Source organism: Marmota monax, unplaced genomic scaffold (genome assembly GCF_021218885.2).
Source record: "Marmota monax isolate L192 unplaced genomic scaffold, Marmota_monax_Labrador192_F-V1.1 WCK01_AAM20220418_F8-fsc00078, whole genome shotgun sequence".
Taxonomy (NCBI): domain Eukaryota; kingdom Metazoa; phylum Chordata; class Mammalia; order Rodentia; family Sciuridae; genus Marmota; species Marmota monax.
Window position 1 is genome coordinate 5,496,059 of NW_026694865.1, and position 26,275 is coordinate 5,522,333.

The 26,275-nt window shown below is 36.8% G+C and overlaps 1 protein-coding gene and 1 non-coding gene across 3 annotated transcripts; one reads left to right on the plus strand and one right to left on the minus strand.

The window, feature by feature from the left end:
- Positions 1–525: 525 nt before the first annotated feature.
- Rab11a (RAB11A, member RAS oncogene family) lies at positions 526–23,571 on the minus strand. Of its 2 annotated transcripts, none has more exons than XM_046426661.2 (5): positions 23,395–23,571; positions 15,841–16,036; positions 14,786–14,979; positions 13,553–13,633; positions 526–3,228 (listed from the first exon to the last, which is right to left on the minus strand). In XM_046426661.2, the coding sequence occupies exons 1-5, from the start codon at positions 23,432–23,434 to the stop codon at positions 3,089–3,091; spliced, it is 651 nt and encodes a 216-aa protein (XP_046282617.1). In that variant the 5' UTR covers positions 23,435–23,571; the 3' UTR covers positions 526–3,088. The 2 variants fall into 2 exon arrangements, with proteins under 2 accessions (XP_046282617.1, XP_058429265.1); XM_058573282.1 differs by lacking the exon at positions 23,395–23,571 and adding an exon at positions 22,964–23,060.
- Positions 23,572–23,899: 328 nt separating this feature from the next.
- Trnaq-cug (transfer RNA glutamine (anticodon CUG)) lies at positions 23,900–23,971 on the plus strand. The gene has a single exon. It is a non-coding gene; the product is annotated as a tRNA-Gln (tRNA).
- Positions 23,972–26,275: the final 2,304 nt, after the last annotated feature.

The window sequence follows — 26,275 nt, forward strand, 5'->3', positions numbered from 1 at the left end:
ACATACCATTCTTTTAAACGCCAGAATTACAACACCAATTTATTTAGCAAATTATACAGGTGAGTGGAAAAAGTGACCTGCCCAATTCTAGAAAAGGGTATGATACCAACACTGTCCCAATCAGAAGAAAAATCAGCTCTCTTCTCTTTAGCACTAGTGTAACAGGTCCCTGACTATTCTAACCCATTAAATGATGTGGTGGATGGGGGTCCCTTCACTGTCTTAGTTCATTTTTTTTACACAGTGAATGGAAGTCCTATACAATCCTAAATGAAATTCACATTTTGTTTTGAATTTTTTTTCAAGCTTATGATATGTGTGAGACATCAGATAAGCAATTTCCATTTTTCTCCTGTTAAAATAATAAAAAAAAAATGTAAAGCTCTATAAATTGAAACTAAACAGGTTGGAGTAAGTTCTTAATTACACACCTAGCCATTAAGTGCTTTGTCTTAATGCTGGTGGCAAATATCTAAACAGTACAGATTTTTCTTTAGGGTAGATGAAAGAGTGTATCACAATAGCTCAAACCAAAGAAAGTGTTTGTATTTTGTAAATACAAGTCAGCAAAGACAAAAATTAAGATGTTCATTTTCCAAAAAATCAAAGAAATGCACAATCCAAACTTTTACAAAGTCTAACTTTTCTGCAGAACTCTTCACTTTAGTTTATGGCAAAAGTCACTAGGTAGCACCTCTTCTTAGAATTACAATTTAGCATTTTCAACAAAATGATAACCTCCCCTTGCATAGAGACAACTACTATTAGAAATCACAGATGGCACTTGAGAACAATGACATACAAATTTAAATCAAGGTATAATATCTAACTGACTTCAGGAGACTATAACAGTTTAAAAATATTAAAAGTTAAAATAATAGAAAAGCAAGGTCAAACAGCAACATATTTCTAAACTGCCTTGTCATAATATTTTAAAATGTTATATTTCTTACCTGACACAATTCGTCCATAAATAATGCTTAGACTATTAATAATCAGATTACACAATGAAGATACTTGTCGAAATGCAATCAAAGTCATGTTCTAATATATCTAATGTTTCTTGGATCTTCAAGATTCAACCATGTCTAAGCAACATATAAGTCTACACTCGGTTAAAATTCAAAGTTACTTTATTCATTTTCAATTCACTATCTAGTTCCTCACATTTTTCCTTTAAAAAAAAAAAGTAAAAATTTACCATCACTTCTGAAGAAAACAAAGATGGAACCTTTATCCTGTACTTGGTGACACTGTTACATATGAAGCACAGAGACTATTCCGTAATGTTTCTGGGAATACTTTTGCCAAGACAGGCATATTGATCTACAGGACTAAAATCAAACCTCAGCTCACCAACTGATACCCCCAATTCAATGTTTACTCGGTAATCCAAGGACCTATGTTCTTACTTATTGAAAATCAAGTATTCCATGCTGAATCCAAAGCACTCAAATGAAAAATGTAATCTGACAACATAAGGAACAGTCCCCCTATAACTGTTTATTAGAATGAGAATATATTCCAAATCAATAACTAAAAAAAAAAAAAAATCAAGTTACAGAGCATGCATAAAATACAAAGTAGCAATTTACAGACAGACAGTAGTATCTTTATAACCAATACACTAAAATAATAAAATGGCTACAGAAGAGAACCAAAAATGACTGACTACAGCAATGCCTTCCGTGTGCTCCACACATCATGAGCACCGCAAAAGACAGAAAATTAACTATGAAACATAGCAATCTATGCAAGCCCCCACATATATATTTTTTCAGATATCCCATCATCCTGAATAGTATCACTGCAGTTGACAAGTTTCAGAAAACTGCAGAGTAAGTGCTTAATATTATCCACAAGGAAGTAAAACTAAATATTAGTGTGCACATTTCTGAATGAGAAACTATTTAGTTGCTCCATTGATTTCAATAATGTAGTGGAAAAAAATTATTTTAGGTCTCTACAATGCCTAAATGCATTCTATTTGAACTCAAGGTACTATTTCATTTTACGTACTAAAAGAATACATGCCTTTAAATGATACCACTTGAGCATAAATTACCTCCCTCTGTATTCTTTAGACACTAAAACCAAAGATTTAACTGGACTGTATTCCATTATACACTGTAAAATTCAAAGATAAGCATTGTTAAAACAATTACCCATGCCTGTTGGTGGATATGGTGATAAAACTAGGTTGCATTTCGCTCACTGGAAGGTTTTAAAACAAAATTAACACTTCAAAATTTGACACGTCCAGCATTAAACCTGTTATTGCCTAAGCAATAAAATGCCACATAATCTACTGCTGGGAAATGAGATCAGTTAAATGGTTTGGGCTGGTCACTGAAACAGAGGCACCTCAGTCTTTCTAGTTTCCAGCCTGCCAGGCAGCACTATTTAACTTATAGCTACATAACTGTACCCCTACCCAAACCATAACAGTCTTTTGTATTTATTAAGATAATTCTGGTCCAGAAAAAAGTGCCCCCCACTCCTATCAATTTTGATGCTTACAAAAAATTTTAAAATAAAGTTTACTAAACTACATAAACCTATTAAGGCATTTTAGAATTGACATACAGAATAATGGAAAACTTTCAAACTCTCAAAATCTTGCTATGTTTACAGGGCAATTCTTAGATTTGTCAAAATACACACTGCATTGAGAGAAGAGTGTATTACTTAAAACCTGCTCTGTGGCATAATAGCTTATTTCTAGGGTCTTCTTAGTTTGATTTGATCAAGACCAATAGGTCCAAGCATCAAGTGATCAGGTTCTACTGTGTCCTACAGTGACAGGCTTCCATGATGAAAAGTAAACAATAATTGAGGAATTCAAACATTCAGTTTATTAAACTAAGGCTAGTGAAGCCATAGCATGGAAAAAAAAAAAAGCTGCAGTCATTCGGGGCAAAGTGGATGATTTTATAAAGCTAAAATCAAAAGATTTAGGACATGGAAAAATTCATAAGTATGAGGAAGTAATGAAACACAGAAGTGACCACAAGATTTACAAATATATTTAAATCTCAGACCTGGGAAATGGACTATACACAGCCTTCTAGGGGAGAAGAAAAACGCCTTAGATGTTCTGACAGCACTGCACCTTTGGCTTGTTTTCAGTGGTTGGTGGAACATGAATAGGAACCACATTGTTGCTTGGAGACATGTCATTTTCACGTCTGTCTGACATTTGCTTCTGAGAAACAATACGGTATATCTCTGAATGAAGAGAAAAACCAAGAATACTTATTATAAATAAACCATAAAGAGTTGGTATAAAAGATACAGATAAAATATAGAACAGAGAACATATAAATTCAAAGTTTTATTTTCAAACAGCCACTGATTAGAATCAACCCATTACTGTAATAAGAGAAACAAAGGCTTTTCCATTTCAGAGGGGAAGGTTCACCAGTCAATCAAACATAACTTGGTTTAAAAAGCATTACACAATTTTTAGGCATAGGTTTGGATTAAATCATAAGAGTACTTTTGATCTACCTTTACCAAAAGAAGCCTATAAACATCGACATTGTGTAAATAAATAAACAAATCTATATTACCAGACATATCAGGTATCTTCCTAGGCTGTGTAGAGAAGAGCAAAACTTCATAAACATGCTTAAAAAAAAGACTCTTGGAAGAGAAGTAGGAATACTAGCGACCTCCTAAACTAAAGTTAAATTGTAATTAAATAATCATTCCAAAGAGGCAACTTAAGATTTTATATGCACTCTATTTTACTTTCATGACACTTACCAAGACTAACTGTTTAGTGTTTGCTTCCTTCATTAAACATTAAATTTATAAGAACTAAAACTGTATCTGTGAGGCAGATTGACTGAGCAGGCATTCACTGCTGTATCTCTAGTACATAGCATATAGTGGATGGTTGAAAAATAAAAAACTGCATGAATAAATGTAATTAAACTTCTCCACAGTGGTATCTGTATTTAATACATTTTATTTGGTCTTACTTTGACTAGATTATAAACTTCTTAAGAACACAGAATGTCTTATTTATCTTTGTTGTCCCAATGCTCCTTCCAAATAAATACCTTCAAAATGTAAAGAAATTTAAAAAATGGAACAAATTTGATATGATAAACCTCCTAATAAGATGTACTAGGAAGTATACAATGTATGCCTCTACAGAAACTCAAGTATTTTTGCCAAAAATGGGTAAAATGAATTTAGCCATGAGGAAACAAATAAATTCAGATTAGATGAGAATAATGTTCTATATCTGTACTGCCCAATAGGGTAGACACTACCATTTAAGTTAAATAAAATTTATATACCAATTTCTCACCCATGAGCCATATTTCAAATGTTTAGTATCAACCTATGGCTAGGGTCAATTCTACTTGATACCCCAGATATAAAACAATTCCGTCAATGTAATATGTGATTTTTTTAGTAGATTTTGGATTTTCCCAGTACCTCTCCTTATCCTTCCTCCTTCCTTCCTTCCTCCAATCTCCTTCCTCAGCTCTACTGGTCTCCCTTTTATTTTCATGAGGTCCTTATTAAAATTGGAGAGCATCGTTCTGAGTCTGGCTTATTCCACTCAAAATGATGCTCTCCAGTTCCATCCATTTTGTTCCAAATGACATGATTTCATTCTTTATGGCTGAATAAAACACCATTGTGTACATATACCACATTTTCTTTATCCATTCATCTGTTGATGGACACTGAGGCTGGTTCTATAACTTGGCTATTGTGAACTGTGCTGCTCTACATGGGCATGCATGTATCACTTAGGATGCTTTCTTGTAGAAAAATATCAAGAAGTGATATAGTTGGGTCATATGGCATTTCCATTCCTAGTCCTTGAGGAATCTTCAGAGTGATTTCCACAGTGGTTATACTAACTTACAATCTCACCAACAATGTATAAGTATTCCTTTCCCTCACATCCTCGCCAGCAGAATGACATGAAATCTCAGTACAGTTTTTTTTGTTTATTTTTTTTTAATGTGGTGCTGAGGATCGAACCCAGTGCCTCAAACATGCAAGGCAAGCACTCTACCACTGAGCCACAACCCCAGCCCCTCAGTATAGTTTTGAATTGCACTTCCCTAAATGCTAAAGATGTTGAACTTTTTTTTTTTCAATTTTTGTTGTAGTTGTAGATGAACAGAATACCTTTATTTTATTTGTTTATTTTTATGTGGTGCTAAGGATCAAACCCAGTGCTCACCCGTGCTAGGCAAATACTCTGCCACTGAGCCACAGCCCTAGCCCCTTTTTTCTTTTAAACCTTATTTAACCAATAAAAAAAAAAAAAAAAAAAAAAAAACCCTTATTTAATTAATTTATTTATTTAATATGATACTGAGGCTTAAACTCAGTGCCTCACACATGCTAGGCAAGCCTGAGCCACAACCCTGGCCCTGAATATTTTTTCATATATTTGTTGGTCATTAAATTTCTTCTTTTGAGGCCGGGCACAGTGGCACAAGCCTGTAATCCCAGTGGCTCTGGAGGCTTGAGACAGGAGGATCAGGAATTCAAAGCCAGCCTCAGCAATGGCTGTTTAGTTGTTTTAAGGAGAGAAAATGCTCAAGTATCTAGTACCAAAGTGCCATAATATTTTCAAATTACTTTCCAAAAACTTAAAGTAGGGGAAATATATACATGCATTAAGAGAGAAACCAAATGCGGCAACAATTGATAAATCCAGATGATTATGGGTAGTCACTATATTATCTCTGTAATATTTGAAGATTTTTAAATTATAAAAGATATGAAGGGCTAGGATTGTGGCTCAGCAGTAGTGCACTCGCCTAGCCCAGGCGGGACCTGGGTTCAATCCTCAACACCACATAAAAATAAAGGCATTGTGTTGTGTCCATCTACACCTAAAAAATAAATATTTTAAAAAAAGATATGAAGTAAAAAGTATATCTGCAAAATGATTTGAGAACATATCAACAAACTGTAATGTATGAATATCATTTGGAACCTAATTCAAACAGTAATAAAAAATTTTGAGTCAAAAAATTTTAATATTGTTTGAATAATGGATGATAATAAAGAATTACTGCCAATTTTTAATGTTTTGTTGTTGTTGTTGTTATGAGTTTAAGACCTAATCTTTTAGACACACATCCTGAATTAGTTAGGCACAAAATGATGTAATATCTGGGATTTGTTTGAAAATAATGGAGGAGGGAACAGGTGGAAGAAAGACTATGGCAAGCTGATAGTTGTTGATGGCTATCTGGGAGTTAAGATACTTTTCCATTTTCAATAGTTTAGAAAATTTCCATAAGAAAAGTTAAAGAAAAAGGAAAGAATTAATTGAATTCCTACATTTTTTTCAAATTAAGTAAGAGGGCTGGGGATATAGCTCAGGTGGTAGAGTAATTGCCTCGCTGCACAAGGCCCTGTACCACAAAATCAATCCCCAGCATCACCAAAAAAAAAATTAAGAACGAATTCCTCAAAGATTAACAATAGCAAACTGTCATCAAATCAATGCATAAACTAATAAGAGCACTGACAACTGCACAGAATGTACCTTTTCTTATGCTTTTTTTGGTGGGGTTGGTTAAAATTTAAGTCTGAGGGTGACAGTAGTTTAAATTTGAAGAAGTATTTGAGGAAAAAACTAGATTACAATAAAGACAAGCTGCTGATTAAAAGAGGAAAAAAAAACCATAAAGGAGACTGAGTCTTCATTCTTATTCTTTTTCTTGACAGGAAGAGATGGGATGGGAGGGTGTCAAAGGTAAAGAAAAGGATTTATCCTTCAATCATTCAATCGAGGCTAGTGAATAAAGATAATCATCAGCTTGTGGTTAAACCATACCATTTATTCTTTTTTTTAATTTTTATTTTTTAGTTATAGTCAGACACAATACCTTCATTTATTCTTTATGTTTTCTCTTTAATGCCAAACTACACAAGTCTTTTTTCCCCCCCAAGGGCAAATAATTAAATACATGACTCTTATATACGTTTTAACTTATTTTCAAGCTGTTTTGAAAAAATTAGGAGAACAAAAACAAAAACAAAATGCAGGTTCTTACTTAAAAGGGCAAATATAAATAATACCAAAGACAGGCAAAGGGAGACTTCTCAGAGAACACAGAGAAGTAAATAATTGAAGAGATCTCATTACAAAGCAAGAAATTTGAGCAGTGTTGTGTAACTGTCTGCAAGTACTACATACTTTTAAAAATGGATTAGTGCTGCATTTACTCCAGCAACTAAAAAGATATGTACTAATAAAAATACCAAAAAGCAATTAAAAACATTTGGAAATGTTGATCAGAAAATAAATTTTTTTCTTTCAAGAATAATCAGTTCTAAGAGGCTCTACAAGTAATTAAGTCTCTCCCAACTAGGTGTGTCATTTAAAAAAAAAAAAAGACTGATAAGAAAATAGGGAGGGCTGGGGTTATGGCTCAGCAGTAGAGCATTCGCCTAGCACGTGCAAAGCCCTGGGTTCAATCCTCAGCATCACATAAAAATAAATAAATAAAGTAAAGGTATTCTATCCAACTACAACTAAATAAATAAATAAATATTTTTAAAAAGGAAATAGGAAGCAGGTACTTACTAGCTGGTATCTGATTAGAGAAGGTTATTTCAGTAGGAGAAAGAGGATGTGACTAGTAACTTGCTAAAACAAAAAGCAAGTACTATATTTCCCTCTTTCAAGGGCACATTCTCATTTAGAACCAAATGAACATTTAAACTAATTCCTGTGCAGTCCCTTTTCAAAATGTATAAAAGTTAGTAAGAAAAGGAATCCTACTTTATCATTCTATCAGGATCTCCTATAGAAGATCCAAATTAAAGTAAAATATTAATATAAAATAGCTTTAAATATAACAAGGTAAAGCTAAATAAAAAAGACACATACCTATTTCTACTCTACTGAAAGTGTGGATTAAGTGTTAGTAATTCTAAGGAAGTAAATGCAACTATTCCAAATTAGGTGATGAGAGTTAAAATTCTTGAGACATGGGGCTGGGGTTGTGGCTCAGTGTTGGAGTGCTTGCCTACCATGTGTGAGGCACTGGGTTCGATTCTCAGCACCACATAATAAATAAGACAGTGTATCCAACTACAAACTAAAAAATAAATTAAAAAACAAAAAACCTCTTGACAATCTTCAAATATGTGAAAACAGAAACCTGCATTATTCTACTACAGTCTAGGTAGAGCTTTTAATTTGTTAGAGCTCTTCAAATTCATTGCTCATCACATAAGCTTCTTGAAGGTCAAAAAAAAAAAAAACCTATCTGACATACTTAATACGTTTTTTTAAAGGGCTACCCCATGCCAAGAACAAACAATCTACTATATCTAATTAAAATATTCTTACTACTCTAATATCTGAAAACTTTAGTCTCTTTTTTAAAAGGCCAATATGCTAAATGAATTAAAATTCTTTCAGTCTCAGAATAAAGAATTTGTCTTTAGCTGGACATGGTGGCGCACATCTATAATCCCAGCAGCTCCAGAGGCTAATGCAGGAGGATATGAGAGTTCAAAGCCAGCCTTACAACTTAGAGAGGTCCTAAACAACTTGGAGAGACCTCTAAATAAAATATGAAAAGGAAAGGGGCTGTTGCTCAGTGGTTAAGTGCCCCTGGGTTCAATCCCTGATACAAAAAAAAAGAAAAGAAATTACAACATCTGTAACAATTAAGATAAACCAATTACCACAAGACTTTGCACTGAGAACAAGTCTGTGGCATTCCTGCTGAGAGTGTATAACATGAATTTAATGTCTTCATGAAGAAACACAGGACAAGCCCAAATTGAGAAACAGTACAAAATAACAGGCTTGTACCCTTCAAAAACTCAATGTTTAAAAAAAAAAAAAAAGAAAGAAAGAAAGCTGGGTGCAGTAGCGCATCCTGTCATCCCTGTGGCTCAGGAGGATGAGGCAGGAAGATCAAGAGTTTAAAACCAGCCTCAGCAAAAGAGAAGTGCTAAGCAATTCAGTGAGACCCTGTCTCTAAATAAAATACAAAATAGGGCTGCAGATGTAGCCAATGGTTGAGGGCCCCTGAGTTCAATCTCCAGTACCCAGCCCCAGAAAAAGAAATCTAAAGGAACTGGTTCAGGAAACTGAAGAGATAAACCACCTGAATGAAATGCATGACCTGATCTCAAACTTTCTTTTGCTAGTAAGAAAATTACTAAGAACAGCTGGCAAAATCAGAATTAGATCTATAGCTGTTGATGTAGCACTATTCTGTCTGTTTTGATCACTGTACTATAGTTATGAAAAAAAAAATGTCCTTGTTTTTTAGAAAATACATACAGAAAAGTACTTAGGAATAAGAGGCAGTATGTCTGCCACTTACTCAGATGTGGCGCAGATTTTGAGACAGGGTTGCACTCATCTGCACTAAATTACTAAGGCTGGCCTTGAACTTGTAATCCTCCAGCCTCAGCCACTCAAATCAATGAGATTACAGGCAGCCCCACCATGTGTAAGCAGAGCTTTAAAGTAAAAGAGGCACTGCAGTGAGACAAAAGGCAGGAAATGTACTATGTGGATTTAGTTAGCCTGTGCAACACATGGCTTAGGAGGGGGCAATATCTGCTCTCAATTTCTTTGGCATATATCAGATGGGGGGGGGGGTTTGCTGCCCTTTAGCTTCCATTCTCAGCATAAGAAAGCTGTTCTTATGGGGGGGGGATTTCAATCTGTTTCAATTTGATAAATAAATATGGGTGAAGGATTATTTACAAATTCTTTGTACTACTACTACAAACTTTTGTTGAGTTTGAAATTGTCAAAATGCAAAGTTAGAAGAAAAAATAAGAGTATGATAAACATGGTTAGAAATCATTTCTTAGTGAGCTTGAGGAACAAAAACAAAGCTGCACTGAAATGCAGATTCTGAGCAATCTACTAGGCTAATTCATGTACCATCTGTCTCTAAAACAATGCCCACCAATAAAATCATCTTGTAGGCTGTGTATGGTGGCATATACCTGTAATACCAGTGACTCAGGAGGCTGAGTTAGGATGGCAAATTTGAGGCAGCCTAGGCAACTTAGAAGACCCTGTCTCAAAAATCTCAAAATAAAAATAAAAAGGGCTAGGCATATAGCTGAGTGGTAGTGCTCCCTGGGTTTCATCCATACATTTCACAATGATTCCATAAGATGATTTTTTTTTTTTTTTTTTTTTTTTTGGTGGTACAAGTGGTAGTGCTCCCTGGGTTTCATCACTCGTATCACCAAGAAAAAAATCATCTTATAGAATCATTGTGAAATGCATGGATGTCAAGAATATCACAAATGCCACAGTCTATTCTAAAACAAACACTACAATTAACTCTTTTTTTTAATTTTAATATTTATTTTTTAGTTCTCGGCGGACGCAACATCTTTGTTTGTATGTGGTGCTGAGGATCAAACCCGGGCCACACGTATGCCAGGCAAGCGCGCTACCGCTTGAGCCACATCCCCAGCCCTACAACTAACTCTTAATAACACAGATACACTTTCCAATACAAGATAATGCTGCATCTTAAAAATTAAAAAGCCAGCTGGGCGCAGTGGAGCATGCCTGTAATCCCAGAGGCTCGGGAGGCTGAGGCAGGAGGACTGCAAGTTCAAAGCCAGCCTCAGCAAAAGTGAGGCACTAAGTAACTCAGTGAGATTCTGTCTCTAAATAAAATAAAAATAGGGCTGGGGAGATGATTCAGTGGTTAAGCATCCCTGAGTTCAAACCCTAGTACAAAAAAAAAAAAAAAAAAACATTAAAAAGCTACTATTTTATTATTCCAACAATATCAAAATAAAACAAATTAGGGCTGGGGTTGTGGCTCAATGGTAGAGCGCCTGCCTAGCACATGTAAGGCACTGGGTTTGATCCTCAGCACCACATAAAAATAAATAAATAAAGATACTGTGTCCATGTACAACTAAAAAAGTATTTTTAAAAAAATTTTTTAAAATAATAAACTCTTCCTTAATGTTAAAGGTATAATTAATTGTAATGAGATTACTATTCTCTTTCCTGTTTTGTCCATGCTCACAGGAATACAAAAGGAAGAAAAGTTTAGAACAAACATCCTAACACATGCAAAACAACACAGAGGTCTGCTGCCATATGCAGTGACCTTTGATCCCGGGGATCAACACTCAGAATTATGCAGGAAGCTGAGGAAACAGTAAATGTAAAGTAGAAAAGTAATAGTAAAACTAAAAGTCTTTGCTTTCAAACAACATTTAGCAGTAACAAAAGTTTGATCTAGGAGCTGGGGTTGTAGCTCAGTGATACATCGCTTGCCTAGCACATGTGGGTTTGATCCTCAGCACCACATACAAATAAATAAATGAAAAATAAAGTTATTGTGTCCATCTACAACTAAAAAAAATTTTTTTAAACAGTTTAATCTAGAGGGCTGGAGTTGTGGCTCAGTGGCAGAGCGCTTGCCTAGCATCTGTGAGGCACTGGGTTCGATTCTCAGCACCACATATCAATAAATAAATAAAAAAAATAAAGGTCCATTGACAATTTTTAAAAAAAAACAGTAATAATCTAGGGAAAATTTTAAGAAAATAGCTAGATGTTCATCTTTAAGGACAAAACAGCTTAATTTAAGTATTCATCACTGCTAATTAAGTTTGTGTCTGAGTGGGTCAGAAGTTTGAGGTTAAAACGATGCATACAACAATGAACTCCAGATGGAAAAAAGAACTTGCTTCATCTTCACTTAGTACCAGAACAAACTGCTAGAAATTGAGATTGGAATAAATGAGCTAGAATTACAGTAGAGGAGATTTAATAGGACATAAAAAATATCCTAACAATGAGGACTGCCTAAAAGGTTTTCTCAAGTGAGGTTTTCAGAGGCATGAAGAGACTCAGACCTCTAAAGAGATTTAATTCACAAGTGTTAAAACACTGTGAATCCAAGGACAAGAGTGGCTCAGTGACTTGAATTACATAGGAGCAACTAAAAAAGTAAAAACCTTCAAATTCCTAGGTCTCAATGTAGTACTCTATATGTTGACTCAATAAAATCCACACAAGGGGTTATAAAGAAAATAAGCAGAACTTGCAGACATACTGCATATTTAGTCAAATCTCACTTTGTTTGGTACAATCTGCAGTGAAACCTGACACACACAAAATTCTAAAGAAAAGTACTGTGTTCCCAAACTGTTTATCCAACTCTAGCACTAGTTGTTTAGTAACTGTATTCTTCAGATAACAAGACGATTCTAATAAAATAGGTATGTAAATCATTAATGTTTATTTTATGTTCAAGAAATTTCTTTTTTGCCATGCCTTACTTACTATTTAACTACTAATTTATCAAATATTCAGGGATAGCTAAGTACTTTATAGGCCCTAATTATACTCATTTTCACAGTATAGAGCAGACATCTTAGTGACAGAACACTGTTTTCTGTGGGTTACAGAGACAAAGAAAAAAAAATTAGCAGAAATATGAGAATCAAGTTAGACCATATCAAATCGTATCTCAAGGTTTTAAAAACATAAGCCCTCTCTCAAAAAGAAAGTATTACCTCCCCAAAACATATCTGAATTTTACAGCTGAACAAATTAAGGACTTGTTAAGGGTTAAGAAACTTGCCTAAGATTACAGAGCTAATAAAAAGCTAAAGAGTCAGGACTACCATAAGGCTTTCTTGTCCATGCTCTTAATTCCTAGGATTTTTTACAGTAAAATAAGAGAATACTTTAAAAACTGGTGCTGCCTACAAAGTCTAAGTTAACCTGTTACATCATAATGGAAAACTAATATTAAGAATTCTACATAACAGACTTTTCAGCCACATAAGACTGCATTCCATATTAAAGACTATAACTCATGAGTTCTTAAAGGTGATACACAATCTAAAACTACTTAAAAGCAAACCATCAAAGTACTTATTAAAGGATTAAAACTATATTTGATGGTAATTTGGTCAAATAAAAAGTTAGGTAAATATGAGTCAGCACAAAAAAAAGTCTTTAGGGAGACTGACCTGGTCATCCACATTCCAAAACAGCATGAACTTTGTCCTTTCCCATTATTTGTTTAAACTTTTCTATATGGATCACTGGCTGACTTTATCTACAAGTAACATCTTGCTTCTATAATATATCATGGGAAAATTTTACCCTTGTTTTTTTCACTTAGATTTTTAAAAATAATTCCCGCTAGCCTTTTATTTTCCTTGCCTAATTTCAAAAGGGCATTTATATCTTTCCACAGCCAAGATCTGAATATATACCTTGTAAAAGTACATTTGAACCTAACCTGTGATTTTGACCATGAAGTATAAAATACATGACCTAAACATATGGAAGTGAACGACTATTTTCAAAGTATTTTTCCCACCATAAACTGGATGAATTAGGATGATTGAAGTGCTTGCAACAAGCAAGGGTTCTACCTAATTTTATACTCTATAAACCACTCTTTCTGGTAGCTCTCAAATGACGGTCCCAGATGGTATAATATATAGTTTCCTGATTAATTAATTTAAATTCCCTTCCTAAAACTTCCAATCCCACTGATAAAACATGAAAATGGCTTACCTGTTAGAATTGTCTGAAAAGCAGCTTCTACATTTGTGGAGTCTAAAGCAGATGTCTCGATGAATGACAAACCATTCTTTTCTGCAGAGAGACACAAAAACTTCAGTCTTGTTAAGTTTCGGGGTTGTTTTGTTTTTTTGCAGTGCTAGGGATCAAACTTGCGGCCTCACAATGCAAGGGCTAAGACAAGCACTCTACCACTGAGCAGTATCTTCAGTCTAAGATCTGATTCCAGTAAGAAGTCAACAATCTTTCTTCTCAACCCCCATCCCCATGGTGCTGGAGGATCTAACATAGGGTCTTGCACATACTAAGTAGTCACTCTTACAATGAGCTTACCCTGGCCTTCAAAAAAGGAAATAACTTCTTAGACCTCCCCAACTTCTGGACTGTTAAGGGCACCATTAAATTTGCATTTTAGTAGATTAAAAATAACAGTGAGAAATTTCATTCAGATTTTTTTTTTTTTTAAAATAAGATAGGGTCTTGCTATTTTGCCCAGGCTGTTCTTGAACTCCTCCCAAGTGGCTGAGACTATAGAACCCTAGAACCCACTACCATACCTGGTTAATGGGTTCTTAATTAAAATAAATAACTTGCTGTATCTAAATACTACCACTAGCAATGAATGATACTACTAAAATATAGTAAAACTCATCAAACACTCAGCTATTTCATCCTTCACTATCCTCCCTGTCAACCACACAGCTATGCTATCACTAAGAATTCTGTAACTGTATTATTTGAAATAAAGCTGCTTCTTGCCTACTACACTAAAATATGTTAAAGTATTACAATATAATAACTAGTGCAAGGTCATGACATTTACTAGCCAAGAATGCACAATGTTGCTTCAGGTAATTGCATCTACCGAAATGTCCACACCAGAACTCAGGCAAGAGACAAAAAAGTTATAGCTAAGTAGTGGAATCCCTAATGGTCCCTAACACTCCCTAGGAATTTAGACCCAGAATCAGCACAATGAACTTTCAAAACAGTTAATTCTTGCTGACTGTTCTTTTTTTGGTACCAGGGATTGAACCTAGGGGTGTTTAACCATTGAGCCACATCTCCAGCCCTTGCCCAGCCTGACCATTATTATCTTTCTGAAACTATTAAGATCTATTACCATCATTGGAAGTATAACAAAACTGCAAAACATTAACAGTAACAAATACTGAATCACTGTAATATCATGGAATTCTGTAATATCATGGAATTCATATTACTAACCTGCAAAAGCTCTTGCTTCATCTGTAGGAACTGCCCTGAGATGACGTAAATCACTCTTATTGCCCACAAGCATGATAACAATGTTACTGTCAGCATGATCTCTCAGTTCTTTCAGCCATCGCTCTACATTTTCATATGTGAGATGTTTAGCAATGTCATAAACTAATAAGGCACCTACAGCTCCACGATAGTACCTGAAAACAGAAACATATATTTAACTATCAAAAAAACAAACACAGATAAAAGTGAACACCAGGAAGAACTCAAGATATGGATCATATATTTTTTCAAAACCATACTTATAATTTCTACAAATTCCTAATATTGGAATTCTTAAAAGAAAACAGTATAACAGTCCGTTTTATATGCAATATCACTTTAAACAGTTATCTGCAGTCAACCATAGACCAAAAATATTAGACAAAAATTCTAGAAATAAACAATTTATGAGCTACAAATCAGTGCCATTGTGAGTAGCATGATAAGCTCCCACTCCATCCAGGCCAGGACATGATTTATTCCTTTCCCCAGTGTATCCATATGGCATAAAGTACCCACCTGTTAGTCACTTAGAACCCCTCACAGTTATCAGATCAGCTGTCATAGTATCACAGTGCTTGTGTTCAACTAACCCTTATTTAATAATGACTTCAGGGCTGGGGTTGTGGCTCAGTGGTAGAGCACTTGCCTAGCACATATGAGGCACTGGGTTTGATCCTCAGCACCACATAAAAATAAATAAATAAAATAAAGGTATTGTGTCCATTTACAACTAAAAAAATATTTTAAAAAATGACTTCAAAAACAAAAGTAGTGATGCTGGTAATTCAAATACCTGAAAGAAAAAGCCATAAAGTGTTTCTTCTATTAAATGAGAGAAAAAAAAAAAAAAAAAAGAGGATTTAATACTATGTGTGATTTTAGGGATCTACTGGGGGTCTTAGAATGTTTACCCAAGGTTAATGAAGGACTATTCTACCTTTTCCAATACCAAAAGTCAGCTAATTCACTAGATGCCAACCTATTTCAAAGAACTTGAAACACATGAAACTTACGCTGATGTTATAGCTCGGTATCGCTCTTGCCCTGCTGTGTCCCAAATCTGTGCCTTTATTGTTTTTCCATCAACCTGGATGCTTCTTGTTGCAAACTCTACTCCAATAGTGCTTTTGCTTTCCAGATTAAACTCATTTCGAGTAAATCGAGATAGGAGATTACTCTTTCCAACACCAGAATCACCAATAAGGACAACTAAAAAAGAAGAAATTAACGTCAGATTAATGAGGCAAAAACATTCAGAATATCTTCACAATTTCAACAGAATGCAATTTGGCTTCAGAGTAAATAAAGCAAAAAAAAGATAGGGTATTTGAATTTTAAAAAGGGATGGGAACAAGGTACTGAATAGCCCATGCTCTTGACCTATGACCTACCAAGTGATAAAACCAGTCTATTCTCTTTAACCTATTTCTACCTGCACAAATACAGTATGCTGTCTTAAAAAGAGTACCTACCTACCCCTCTTTTTTTTTTTTTTTTTTGAGGTGAAGGAACAATGCTGGGAATCAAACCCAGGGCCTCACAAATGCTAGTTAAGCACTCTACCAAAAACCTATGCATCCAGCCCTGAAAAACACAATTTTAATCATAGGCACACTAGTCAATTACTACCAATGCTATATCAACATGATATTAAAATACACCAGAACCAGGTATACTGGTGCACACCTGTAATCCTAGCTGCTGAGGAGGCTGAGGCAGGAGGATGGCGAGTTCAAAGCCAGCCTTAGCAATGGTGAGGCACTGAGCAACTCAGTGAGACCCTGTCTCTAAATAAAATACAAAATAGGGCTGGAGATGTGGCTCAGTGGTCAAGTGCCATAAGTTCCATCCCCAGTACAAAAAAAAGCATCAGAAATAAAAAAAAAAACAACAAAAAGGCATCTGAATTTTTAAAAGGGATAGGAGCAGGGTGCTGAATAAAATGATGTTGGTGGATGGAGAAGAAGAGAATGAATACATTCCACTTAGCTTGATCAAAGATCAAATATGATGGTAAGACTACTTCCACAAGATGAAACATTTAAAGTATGAGACATCAGGTTTACAAACTTCGCTGTTCAGATCACAGAAACTACAATGACCTTTACTCATAGAAACCACAATGACCTTAATAGCTGAATTTATCAGACTGACACAAAGCTAAAGAATAACACTCCTGCACCCCCCCTCCACAAATAAAAGCCCCACCTCCCTAAGGATAAACAGAGGCCCTAAACCAGGTGTGGTGACACACACCTGTAAAGCCAGTGGCTCAGGAGGCTGAGGCTGGAGGACCACAAGTTCAAAGCCAGCCTTAACAACTTAGTGAGGTACAGAGAAACTCGGTGAGATCCTGTCTCCAGTAAAAATATAAAAAAAGGGCTGGGGATGTGGCTCAGTGTTAAGTGCCCCTGGTTCAATCCCCTGCTCCAAAAAACAAACAAACAAACAGAGGCCCTAGGAAGTTAACTAATAACTGACATACTGTGAGTCAAAACCAAAGCAAGAAGGACACATACTTTTACTAATGACTTCATGAATTTTTTTAAAAATGGGCTTTGATTAGATGAATTTACTTCCTGTGATTTCTGTAAGAGGCAGTTTTATTTACTAATGTTTTCACCTAAGGAATAACATACTTTTAAGAATTTCAAAAACAATGGGAGCAAACACACCAATAATCCCTGGCTATTCTGCTACTCTGGATACTGAGGCAGGAGGACTGCAAGTTAGAAGCCAACAACTTAGTGAACCCTGTCTCAAAACAAAAAAAATAAAAGGAGAATAGGTGTAGCTACGTGGTGGAGCACTTGCCTAGTATGAACAACTCCCTGGGTTTAATCATCAGCAAAAAAAAAAAAAAAAGAAAGAAAGAAAGAAAAAGCCTAAGGATGTTGCTTAGCGGTCAGGGCACCACTTGGTTGAATCCCCAATAAGGAGGAAAAAAGTTTTAAAGCATTTCCCATGTGAATTAAAGACCGAAATGAGTTCATCAGTTTACAGAATCTGAGGTAGATACCATTTTTTCCTTTGTAAAAATTGTTATTGGCATTTCAGGAAGCACTGCATTTATTCTTACTGTTGATCACTAATGTTTCTTACCATCTAAACTAGCTGATGAATTTAAACACCAGGACTATAAAGTCCCACATACAAGAATAAGGCCAAGGAATCAGACCAGGCCTTTCTCAGGAGACGGGGATTTGGTCATACAGGTGGAAAGGGAGGTAAAAACATGTATGATCTCACTACACTCTGGTCAGAGGAAAAAGAGTCCATTATGTATTCATTTCTTGTAACAGAATCTAATATAAGCTGGCCTCTAAACAATCTTGGACAGAGGACATTATCAAATATATCTCTTTCTGGCTTCCCCTATCAGCCGATTCAGCAAGAAATCATCCAGGCAGCAGTGACTCCATGTAGCACAAAGAATAGTTATTTCTAACTATACAGTCAAGTACAGGATGTCAAAGGTGCTGTGGCAAACACAGATATATTATTACATGCTTTTATTTGGATATGAGGGAAGAAGATGGCAAGGTCATGAAAACAATGTACAAAAATAATCCCCTTTAAATTTTATAGGATGATCAGCTGATAGGTTAGTTCCCAAGGCCTACCATTCTAGTTACAAAGTCAAGTCCCAGTTTCAATAATAGTCTACCTATTAATAGAATACAATCACTGAAGCTTAATACAAGAGGCTAGATATTCTGCTGAAGAAATTTTTAAATCAATTCTAGCCCTACCTGAGCAGTATAAAATACTAACTTGAGGTGTGAACAGCTAAAGGAAAAAATAAAAGATTAGAACACTTCTACTTTATAGGCACTTCATATCAATCAGTAATTCATGAGCCAGTCATGTGAACAAGACATCTAGAATGACATCACCTTTAGAAAATTAGAATTCAAGTTTTGGGTTCTTCCCTTTTGACCTCCACTTTTAACTAGATTAAGTTCATTATTTCACCAACCTCAAATCCTTATGCTGCCATAGATAGAGACACTGAGGGAAATTTTTTCCCTCAATGTAACCAATTAATTTTAATATTATAAAGAAGTTACATTCATCTGAAAATAACTCAAAATTCACGAATGCTTTATATAATATATAATAATTATCTCAACTAGACTGGGCAAATTTGACAGAATTAAGACTAGCAACTTGTTAAAGGATATCTTAAATGACAACAGAAGACATGGTTTTAGAAGAATAGTCTTGCCAAAAAGATGCTGAGGAAAGCTGCTTGTATTCAGCTACCAAATGAGAAATCAAAACAGGTAGGGTTATATTTAGGTTCACTAATAAGTAAATAGAAAGATGAAAGCAACATAAGAGAATTAACTGGCTATGATGAGTTAAAAAACAAAACTTCACAGACCTTCCTTAATTGACTCAAATTTAAATAATTATGATTAAAGCAGTTTTTTTCATTTAGATGACAATATTTAATTACTTCTTTATTTCTGGGGGTTTAACCCAGAGCCTTGTGCATAAAAGCTCTACCACTGGGCTACACCCCCAATTCCTTGGTTGCTTTTTAAAAATATGATAAACTAAATGATTATTCTATTATTCAAGAAAAGAATTTGCAATAACTTTTCTCTGTTGTCTATGACTAGTATCTTAGTACTTCCCTTTAAACATTTTACAATTATAAGCCATCTATATGGCACACATGTAGTAAATAACAAGGTAAATAACAGAATCTAAACATTAAATAACAGAAACTAAACATTTTTTTTTCTTTTTTTTTTTTTTTTTTTAATTTACTTATTTTTTTTAGTTCTCGGCGGACACAACATCTTTGTTGGTATGTGGTGCTGAGTATCGAACCCGGGCCGCACGCATGCCAGGTGAGCGCGCTACCGCTTGAGCCACATCCCCAGCCCGAAACTAAACATTTTTGAAATTCCAAAATAATCTGACAGTATTTATCTTCAGTTGGTTAGCCTTATCCTCTGAAATTTAACATTATCTCTAATACCTAATACTAAATTTGTTTATATACAGAACTCAAAGATCAGACTGCTAAATACTATAAAGCAGAATACACATATTAATTATCCATTATGTAATAAAAATTTCCCACCTCTTCAATCACTTAGTTTTATACTTTCTCCAACAAACTAATTTACTGAATGAAAATTTAATCCAATACATCACATATAGCACATCAGCTCTAGATATTATCAACTGAAAGAGTAACTGATCATTTTCACACTGGTTTTCATAAACTTGAAGATATTTCTAATTTCTAAACTATATTAATAGTCCAATCTCATCAAAAGTCTTTAAAATACATTCAGTAAGGCAGAAGTCTAGCAAGTTTTTCCAGATTCAGCAGAAACCAAGTTGCTCAACCAAAAGTTGTGAAAGAAAAACTACCAAGATGTACAACAGCGATGTTCCTATGATCATTCGTATAGTCAGCTGATGGTTAATGAAAATGCCCTAAATAACCATCTACCTTCCCAGTAATATTCAGAATATGTGACTGCAAATGGATTGCTTCTTCCACAATATATGTAAACACAAACTATGACTGATGTTCACTTCACCTGTGTCTCATAAAAAAACTTATTCCTGGGCTGGGGCTGGGGCTCAGTGGTAGAACACTTGCCTAGCATGTGTGAGGCAGTGGGTTGGATTCTCAGCTCCGCATATAAATAAATGAATAAAATAAAGGTTCACTAAATCTAAAAAAAAAATTTTTTTAAATCTTATTCCGCCTAGCCCCAAACATACACATCCCAAAAGTCTCACTGTAGAGCTTGAACAGATATATGTACATTAATTTATTCAAAACAAATACATAATTTAGAATAACTTCCCAACTCTCCCCACATTACATTACCCTTACACCATTCCACCACATACTTATAAAAATATCTCTTTATTTTCAACTGGTTAGTTATAAACTATAACTCCAGTTCTTTCAACTATTAAGTATGCTACAGTAAGCCTTCTTCCAAGTAGATATAGCTGCAGTTCATCTTAGAGAATAAATCTCTACAAAATAAAATCACTTTAAAATGATTCTTGCTTTGTTTTAAAATAATTATATAAATAAAAAATTGGCTAAGTAATCAACAATGAGGTTTTTTTTAAAAAAAAGTGACTCATATCCTGTAGGAGTTTATAAAAAGTGGAAATTCTTCTCAGCAGAATTTTTAAACACCCTACCTTAAACAGCAAAATGTTCAACAAAATGAAAAAATAACACATAAAAACATAAAATGCTTTAGAAATTTCCTAGTTTTGTTTCTTCACTAATATGTAAATGCTCTTATAATATACAAAGATTTAAGAGAAACTAAAAAAAAAAAGTCAGTCACTTCTTTCATCTTATTACCATTTACTGAGTTCAGGAGCTAAAATTTCATTGACTTGTTTATTCATCACAACACTTCTGAGAAACAGGTATTACGGTATTTCCTTTATATAGATGAGGAACTGAGGCTCAAAAAAGAAAAAAAACTAATTTTCACAAGGTCACAATGCAAATGTTAACTCATCAGGATTTTAAACCAGGTGTGATTCCAAAGCTCTATTTTCTCATTGTTAGAAGGATGGTTTAACACCAAAACTAAATTAAAATTCCATAAGCCAATCCAGGAAAATTATCATCTTTGGGAGGAGGGGCTTTCTATAACAAACAAGAGAAATACCTTGATAGTCTATCTTGTTCAAAATTACTTCAGAGGAAGCTACCTGCCCACTGCTATTATACAGTATTTTAAAAAACAAACCTCCCTTTAATGACTAAACCCCAAAGTCTCCAGGGACTCAAGTAATTTCATGTCACTTCAGATGCCTTCAGCAAACAGTGTGCAAATACTCCATGTCTCCTTTTTGTAGTTGTAAAATTAAATACTCTTATCTGAAAATTACCTTCCAATATGAAGAAAAGGGTGATAAGAAAGATACTCACCCTATATAATAGAATATACTTCTCAGAGGAGTAAGTATATATCATCAGCTAGTATAAAAGATTTGCAAAGTATTGGTAAAGCAAAGAAATGTTTCCTGCTTTGTTTAGTCAATCATTCTTAGCACCCAATGGCAAAGTCAGGAAAAGTCATCATGCTGAATATTCTTTTTAAACTCCACCCTCCACAGTAAAGCTTTAATAGCAATGGCTTCTTCCCCCCTGGTAAAGATCTTTGTTCAGCACACTACTGATTGCTGCCCTTCTAATTCAGCAGCAGAAAAAGACTATCAAAGTGAGAGCCCATTCACTGAACAAAAAAAGCATTCACTGTAGTCTTTTCTCAGTGAAAGCTGTATCCTTTATCTTTGTTGATTGAAAAAAAATTATTTGGATTCTTTTCAGACTCAACTCATAAGCACTGCTTTCTACCCACTTCCCATCCTCCAATATCTGTCCACGGGCACTACATGTTTCCCTACCTTATAATAAATATAAATTTAACCAAAAAGAGTACACAAATACCACCCACCACCCACCCCACCTCCCACCGTTTGGGAAAGGTATACGGCCAACTAGGGCTCTTCCCTTCCTGTTGGATCCTCCCAGTGTTGCAGCAGGAAGCAACCAGTCCATAGTGATAAGCAAGCTAGTATTTGGGCAGGGCACAACCTTTCCTGTTCAGGAACTGGGCCTTCAGGTCTGGCAAGGATACAGCCACCACCCATCCGCAACCCTTTCTCGCGAACGAAGTGAAGATTTATCCCGGGCTAGCTGCAGCTGGGTAAAGACAGCAGGAGGAAAAAAGGCTAGGTGGGAAGTCCTATCAGCCTGCCGGGTCACTGCGACAAGTGCGCGCGTGGGTGATGGACAACCCCTTCTGCCCTCCTATCCACCACCCGGGTCGTACCGGAGAAGACACAGGAGCTTTAAACACAATTTGAGGAGGGCAGGCAGAGAGAGAGGGGTGCCTATCAGCTGGGAACCAGGGAGCAGTACCAGAAGGTTACTGACCGCGAGAACAGCGAGGCGGGTAGGGGTGGGGGTGGGGGACCTCGGCCCGCTCTGATTTTATGAGGACCTGGCCCCGGGACAGGAGAATCTAGCTAAGAGGGGCGGCCACCCGAGGGAGGGGCGATGAGGAGACGCAGAGGAAAGGCTCACTCCCAGGGAAAGGGGGGGCAGATTAAAAAAAAGACCTGTAGTGGGAGTCCGCGGCCAAGGATAAGCCCAGAGGAGAGAAGGGCCGGTCGGAGGGGATGTCAGTCGGGGAAAGAGCATCCAGAAAGGGAGGGGGCGCTAAGCTCGAAACCAGAGATGGTGGGAGGGGCGGCGGAGCCCCAGAACCCAGGGAAGGAATTACACGATTTCGGAGAAAGCAGTCCGCCGTGAGAAGGACACGGTGAGGGGCTCTCAGGCTACGGAGGCCTACGGGTCCCGCTAGGAGACAAATGTGTGATCGGACCCACCGTCTGAGGGGAGGAGAGGCGATAACCAGGGGACCGCAGGACCAAGGGCTGACTGAGGCAGGCCCATTTCAGTGCAGGGGCGGCCCGCACGCGGGTCCCCCGGGAGTGTCCCGGGCCCCCGCACGGGACTTGGTCGACAGTGCGAGAGCCGACAGCCTCACCTTTGAAGAGGTAGTCGTACTCGTCGTCGCGGGTGCCCATGGCGCGGCCGAGGAGCGAAGGGGCGGGAGCAGCAGTGGTACCGGTGGGACCAGGGGGCGTCGCTGCAGGGGTAACCCGAGCGCCGAGCTTCAGCTGCCGGACCCGGTGAAGAGTCCCTCCCTGCCGCTGCGCCACTTCCGGCAAGCCCCAGCCCCTAAGGGGAAGTACTTCCGGGGAGATGGCGTCGTGCCCCGCCCCTGAGCCGCGAAGGGAGGAGTGTGGGAGTTCCTCTTCGCGTAGCGTCGGTCTTTAAAAATTCTCGCTTCTAAAGGAGGCTCATGTAGGAAACTTCAGTCTTAAGTTCACTGTTGACCACAGTTCTGGTGGCCCCTCGCTCATTTCTTGTGCCACCATGCTGGGAAGCGGCGTACTGAGAGGCGTGAGCCTCCTTTAGGTGGTGGGTTTGTGCATGGGGGCGGGGTTCTCTAAGGATTAGGCAGCTGAAGGCGGCTATACGCGCGTGGCGGTTCCATGGTGTAATGGTTAGCACTCTGGACTCTGAATCCAGCGATCCGAGTTCAAATCTCGGTGGAACCTATACCCATAACTTTTTAATAATTCGTTTACGATCTTAATAAGAAATGAAACTACTGCCATGTATCGAGCCTTGAATTAAGTGAAATATAATCTTTGCCTATAAAAAACACAAATTTCCTCATTCTGTTCAGGATCCACTGCCTGGAGGTTTGATAATTAGCTACTTTTTAAAACCAGAGCCCTCTGCCAAGCCCTTGATTCAGAAGCTTTAACAAAACGATCTATTTTGCTGGAATTTTCTTCACTCAGCTTCAGTCAAGGGCAGGCGCTTCTCACCCACTCCTCTCCGGAAATCTCTCAAACTATCTCCAGATGTCACTCAGAGAACTTCGCCCACCCTCCTCATCAAGATTCATCAAGAACTTCTTGAGTCCTGTTTGTTGGCCTCTAAGCTAAGCCCGTTTACATAACTAACTTCATCTAACACGCAGAGCAATGGATGGCTTTGCGGAATCTGCATTTTAGGGGAAATGTCAATTCTGGTCAAGCCTCAGAGCCTCCTTGTATTTGAAAGGAATCTTGAATTACAAAATTCCCAAATACCTTTCCCACTCATTATCCCCTGCCATCTATATGCAAACTCTCAATTTAGACTGTTGAACAAGAGTGTAGAAGAGAGAATGGCTCCTTCACACTTGTCCTCTTTCCTGTTCCTGGCAACTGAATGTTAGGTTACCTGACTGAAAGGAATTAAGCTTACACATAGAATAAGTTGCTAACCAATTGACCTTAAATAAGAATACTACTTACTCTTGATTATCTGAGTAGGCCCGATGTCCTTTAAAAGTGGAAAACGGAGCTGGGGTTGTGGCTTTGTGGTGGGACACTTGCCTAGCACATGTGAGGCACTGGGTTTGATCCTCAGCACCACATAAAAATAAATAAAATAATGTCCATCTGCAGCTAAAACGTCTTTAAAAAGAAAAAGTGGAAAACAGAAGCAAAAGAGGTCAGAGTGATGTGGTGTGACAAGACCTGAACTCACCTTTGAAGATGGAAGAAGGGAGCCAGGAGCCTAGGATTTCTGCCAGTATAAGGTGACAAGAGGTTCATCTAAGGTTCTAAATACTCCCAGGAGGTGAGCATTTAAGCTAGGAGAGATGCATGATATTCCTTAAGCAGCAAAATATTTGTAGGACACCTGTGTGCCACTGATTATTTCTCAGACAATCCCAGTGCTTAGATAGACAAGATGGCCCCACAAAAGGCAGACTGCCAGTAACCAGACATTTCAGGAGTAACTAACAGCTCAGAGAAACAGATAATTAGGAAGGACTCCCTGGAGGGAGAGGAACTAGCACTAACCCCTGAAGGAGGGAGCAAGGAAGGAAAATCATTTGGGGAAGTGAGTGGAGGAAATAGGGTATAAATATGTTGTGCAAAGCCATGAATGCCAGAATCATCATGAACTTTTCCTTTTAAGTCATTTGTTTCTCATTGTGTGTTCTGAGAAGGACAAAGTGTTCCTCAAAAGAAGAGTTGCATGGTCAAGTGAAATTGAGAACAACTACATAGTCTCCCCCATTAGAGATTCCCTTAGCACTTTGGCATTTTAAAGTCTATAGATATTCCCCTCTGAAGATATATTTTTTAACAGTGTTTAACACAGCATTTCCCAATTCAACACACTACAGAAGTGTTTTTCTTTTTTAATTTCTTTTTTTTTTTTTTGCAGTTGTAACTGGACAAGAATGCCTTTATTTTATTTATTTTTTTATGCAGTGCTGAGGATCAAACCCAGTGCCTCACAAGTGCTCGGCAAGCACTCTACCACTGAACTAAATCCCCAGCCCCAGAATTGTTTTTCTATGGGATACTGTTGGCATCCTTCTGAATACTCTGTGGAAATAAAAAAAGATTTGTGGACAGGGATGATTGAAATAAACCTGGTCTTAGGGAAAGTAAGTGACTATGAACTGCAGGACCAGGGTAAAGAAAGACTGGAGGGATGAATATCAGAAGTCTACTTGCAATCTACAGGACACAAGTTAATAGAAATGGGGTGCAGCCATGGGAATAAATAAAGAAAAAGGTGTGGGGAGAAAAATAGTATTCCATAGACAAAGAAGAGAATTGAGGTTTTACTTTCTTGTTTTTGTTTTTTAAGAAGGGTAGTAATTACTTGATGCTTCTTTTCTAATCAATCAAGAAATACAGGCTAGATATGGTGGCCTATGCCTGTAATCCCAGCACTTTAGGAGGCCAAGACAGGAGGACTCTAAGTTTAAAAACAGCCTTGACAATTTAGCGAGACCCTGTCCAAAAATAAAATATAAAAAGGGCTGGAGATGTAATTCAGTGGTG

Excerpts from the sequence above, each read along its gene's own strand:
- Rab11a (XM_058573282.1), bottom strand. The coding sequence starts at position 23,045 with ATGCTCTTTCCCCGACTGACATCCCCTCCGACCGGCCCTTCTCTCCTC. Across the intron at positions 16,037-22,963 it reads GCCGCGGACTCCCACTACAG|TTGTCCTTATTGGTGATTCT; the intron begins GTCTTTTTTTTA and ends CTTCTTTTTTAG. Across the intron at positions 13,634-14,785 it reads TGAAGCAAGAGCTTTTGCAG|AAAAGAATGGTTTGTCATTC; the intron begins GTTAGTAATATG and ends GTCTCTCTGCAG.